Raw genomic sequence first — 4,491 nt, 5'->3', positions numbered from 1 at the left:
TGTGGTGCCATTGTATCTCTTCAGCTAGCTCAGAGTTTCTCAGTCTGGGCACTATTAACATTTCAGACCAGCGTAAGTCCTTGCCGCCAGGGGCTGTCCCATGCATTGAGGATGTTTGGCAGCATCTCCAGCCTGTACCCATTTGATGCCAGTAGCATCCCCTACCCCCACCCAGTCATGACAATCCAAAATGTCTCTGGACATTCCCCTGGGGGCAAAACCACTCCCAGCCAAGAACCAGTTATCTTCACCATCAAGTCCTTAAGAGCCGACACTGTCACACGTATTCACTTCCCGGGGGTCCCCATGGCAACTAGAGTGAGCACCATGGTGGAAACCACACACTTTGGAACCCAAGAGATCTGCATTCTTCCAAACTTAGTTCCACCACTCCTCAGCTGTGTGATCTTCGGCAGGTGACCTCACCTCTCTCTGGCTCAGTGTCCTCCTGGTAAGTGGAAATAACAGTGACAGTGCCCACTGCATGGGCCCTGGCCTAAGAAGAAATGAAACCACGTTTGTCACACCCCAGCACAGCCCTGGCAAGTGCCCAACCAAGGGTAACTCTGAGGATGCAACAGCACATGTTGAGACAAATGAACAAACAAAAGAATTCATATCTTCTCCCCTCACTTTCCGTAGCAATGACCAGAGCGGCAGCGTGGTGATGTTTGGTGGCATCGACTCCTCTTACTACACCGGAAGTCTGAACTGGGTGCCTCTTTCTGCCGAGGGTTACTGGCAGATCACCGTGGACAGGTGAGACCACCATGGACAGGCAGCATCCAGGCCTGGGCCCCAAATCCCATCTCCTTATGGATTAATAGCTAACCAGATTCCCAGAATCCCCCCCAGAAACAGCTGGCACAGGGGAACCCACTCCAGGGGAAGGTGGAAGTTGGCCAAGACAGAGAGACCCCTAGAAAGACACCTCCCTGGAGGAGGAGGGAAGGGCTGTCTGGGAAACCGAGACTCTGTGAGGGTGAAACAGCCACTGTCCTCATAGTCACAGAGGCAGGACAACCCACCAGCATCCCTGGGGAGAGCTGGGGGACCCTCCTGTCCACACAGCTCACAATTTAAGAAGCCTGTGAACCAGCACATGCTCCTCCTACTTGAGGAAAAATGCCACCTTCAATCTAGAAGGAGGGCAAAATGGCTAAGAAATTGTGTGGTCATTTCGTTCCACCCTGCTCTTCAGGGCCTCCCCGGTTCCCCTGGCAGCCTCATTTCCGTGCTGTTCTTGCCCCAGCTCGCTAGCCAACTGTGCGGGTTTTCCCAAGAGTGAACAATTTCCTGGGACAAAGACTTTTAGTACTAAAACTGGGACCATCCCAGGCAAACCAGGACACATTGGTCACCTCATGTCTGCCCAGCCATGCTAGAATGTCACCTGTTATGTATGAAATTTTTCTTTTTGGTGTTGCAAAGAAAAATTAGTACTGGGACAAAGGATCTCTCAGCAAAGCAATTCTTTTTACTTCCTGCAGAAACGGTACTCCCACTAGCAATCTTGCCATGGGAGTACAAGAAAGGAAAGCAGACGTATTTATTTCTTATGCATTTGGGGTTAACTGCTGTGTCTGATGTCCATTGGCTGGAGCCAGACCTCACAATCTAAGCTAAAACCCGATTGGCTAATAACTTGAAACTTTTCTAAACAGGTAAAAGCAATGCAGAGCAAAAAACAAGGAAGTCAAAATAAGGAAGAGGCATAGGGTGAGCTGGGACGCGCCGGTGAGCACGTCCAGCACAGACATCTTGGTTAAAGTACAAGGACATAGAATGTACTACATGCCCGTAAGCACGTCTAATGGCTACATAGGATAGGGCTTCTAGCAAAAAGGCAAGAAGGCTTTTGAAGAAAGTGTTTTAAACAAACTATTATTTCTAACACTTATGAATGTTTCTTATACAAGAAAGGAAACTTTAAAGAGGAGCTTTTCTACTTCCTCCAACTCCTGCCCCAGCCCTCTGGTCTCCGTCCCTCTCCAAATGTCGTCTGCTCTGCCCGTGATGTCCACCTTCTCTCTTCACCTGCCTGGAAACCCCGGCTGTCTGCTCCCCTCCATCGCCTCTCACCCTGGACCCTGTTTCTGTTCCCTGCCGCCTGCCCAGCTCATCATCCTGCCCTTCTGCCAACATAACTCATCTTGCCAGCTAGGCTGGGGGCTCCCTGCAGCCTAGAACTGTGAGGTGTCTTGTTTAGCTTTGCATTTCCCATGTCTGGCACAGAGTAGGCACTTGGGAAGTATTTGTTGGGTAAATGGATGCAGGATGAATGAGTGCACGAATGAGAGGAACAGAAATTTCCTGCATTGGCCAATGGCTGGGTCGGGAAGGAACGTCTGGGGTCACCTGGTTCCTCCTTGGGGAGACGTACCCCTGAGGGATCAGGGGCCTTCACGTGCGTCTTGCCCTCAGCATCACCATGAACGGAGAGGCCATTGCCTGCGCCGAGGGCTGCCAGGCCATTGTCGACACTGGCACCTCTCTGCTGTCCGGCCCAACCAGCCCCATTGCCAACATCCAGAGCTACATCGGAGCCACTGAGAACTCAAATGGCGAGGTGAGTCCAGCCCCAACTGCTGTGTTCTACACTCAAGTAGTGGGTGTGCCAGGCAGAAGGGACGGAAACCCTACTAACTTTTCACACCCTCCCTCCTTCCAGATGGTGGTCAGCTGCTCAGCCATCAGCAGCCTGCCTGACATCGTCTTCACCATCAATGGCATCCAGTACCCTGTGCCAGCCAGTGCCTACATCCTGCAGGTGAGGTGGCTCTGGACCACCCACTAGAGGGGCCCACACAGAATGTGGCCACAGAGTCCCCCTCTGCAGAGGGAAAATGCACCTCCACGAGCTGAAGTCAAGAGGCAGAGGCAGACTAACATCTGCCCTAGACACCTCCAGAGAAAAAGAATATATTAAAAACAAATGCAGGAATAAGAATTTGGATACAGCCCCCTAAGGGAACAAGTGAAGCAAAGGTTATTGGAGTGAAAAGATTTGGACCCCTGGGTCCAAGTCCTGGGTCTGAATTACTACCCCATTGATTCTGAGCAAGCTACAACTCATCTCAGCCTCGGTTTTCTCATCTAAAAAGTAGAGACGGCAGCTTTCCCCACCCTCAGTGCAAGGTTGGGTTAACCAAGTGAAACTGATCACATCAGAGACAGCAAGGGCTGGGCAAATGGAAAGCCTAATTTCCGTAGGCTGGGGTTCTGACACTCCTAGCATCTCTACCAAGGAGCAAATCTTTAGCTATACGAACCACAAGAAAATTCCTTGCCATCTATTATTATATGTCAGGTGGAAAACTAATTTTGCTAGTGAATTGATGTGATTCAACAAGAAGCACTGAGGCCTGGGCCCCCCAGGCATTCTGATCACATTAGGAGAAGGTGAGGCCTGAGCCATGGAGTGGGAGCTGCAGAGGTTCAGCTCCCCAGGTGATTCTAATATGCAGCCAAGGCTGCAGCCCAGTGACCCAGTGAGGCAAAAGGGATAAAGGCTCATCCCAATTGCCCCTGGATGGGATCAGAACAATAATGAGAAAAGGCTGTGTCGGCAGGGTTTTCAAACTCCTTCCTAGCAGCTGAATGCTCCCCAAGCCTCTTAACTCTGAGGATGTCAGGGTCTGGGTGCCTGCCAGAAGCACCAGATAATGTCCAGTAATCCGTGGAAAGCAATCGTGCTGTGAACAGCTTCTGCAGGCAGACTCCAGGCCAAGGACAGCTGAGTCCCTGGACACAGCCAGGAAGCTCCTCCTTGCACGTATCTTGCAGCTGGACCAGGGTGCCCTGGATGTTTATCACCCAGAGCCTGGCACTGCTGCATCGGTGTCCCAGCTCCACTTTTATTCTCCTTTTGTCCAGAATGAGCAGAGCTGCACCAGCGGCTTCCAGGGCATGAACATCCCCACCGCCTACGGAGAGCTTTGGATCCTGGGTGATGTCTTCATCCGCCAGTACTTCGCTGTCTTCGACAGGGCAAACAATCAGGTCGGCCTGGCTCCCGTGGCTTAAGCCTAAGTCTTTCCAGCCACTTCCCAGGAAGATCTGGCCTCCATCCTGTGCCCACTTTAGATGTATATAATTAATTCTCCTGACTGTCCTTCCCAGGAGCATGTGGAGGTCTTGGCCCTGTTCCCTATCCTACCAATAATGTAGAATAAAAACATAACCTCCTGAAACAGGTTTTTGGAGCTGCTTCTCTTTGCTGGTCTTTTTCCTTCACATCACGGAAGTTAGCACACCAGGGCAGGGATCAAAATGACCACATCCCAACACAGCGACCCCAGTAGCGGACCCTTCATGATAGAGTCAGGAAGACAGAGGGAGGTCAGGGGGCTGTGCTGGAAGCATCATAAAAAGACCTAGGGGCCAAATATGCTGGGCTCATTGTCTTCTCATAGAAGGGACACTGGGAGCTGAGACTGTGCATTGTACTCCAGCCTGGGTGACACAGAGACTCCATCTACAAAAAAAAAA

The 4,491-nt window shown here is 51.2% G+C and overlaps 1 protein-coding gene across 1 annotated transcript in view; it reads left to right on the top strand.

Moving 5' to 3' along the window:
- Positions 1-4,196, top strand: part of LOC116554939 (pepsin A) — an 11,313-nt gene extending 7,117 nt beyond the window's left edge. Inside the window, exons 6-9 of the mRNA XM_032283249.1 lie at positions 643-759; positions 2,425-2,569; positions 2,672-2,770; positions 3,877-4,196. Coding sequence (XP_032139140.1) covers positions 643-759; positions 2,425-2,569; positions 2,672-2,770; positions 3,877-4,026 — 511 coding nt within the window. The 3' untranslated portion in view covers positions 4,027-4,196. The remainder of the gene's footprint in view (positions 1-642; positions 760-2,424; positions 2,570-2,671; positions 2,771-3,876) is intronic.
- The last annotated feature ends 295 nt before the right edge of the window (positions 4,197-4,491 follow it).

This window comes from Sapajus apella, unplaced genomic scaffold (genome assembly GCF_009761245.1).
Source record: "Sapajus apella isolate SASKATOON/1434 unplaced genomic scaffold, GSC_monkey_1.0 scaffold14, whole genome shotgun sequence".
NCBI classification, from domain to species: domain Eukaryota; kingdom Metazoa; phylum Chordata; class Mammalia; order Primates; family Cebidae; genus Sapajus; species Sapajus apella.
Note: the sequence above shows the minus strand (reverse complement) of the source record. Positions and strands in the feature narration are given on the sequence as shown.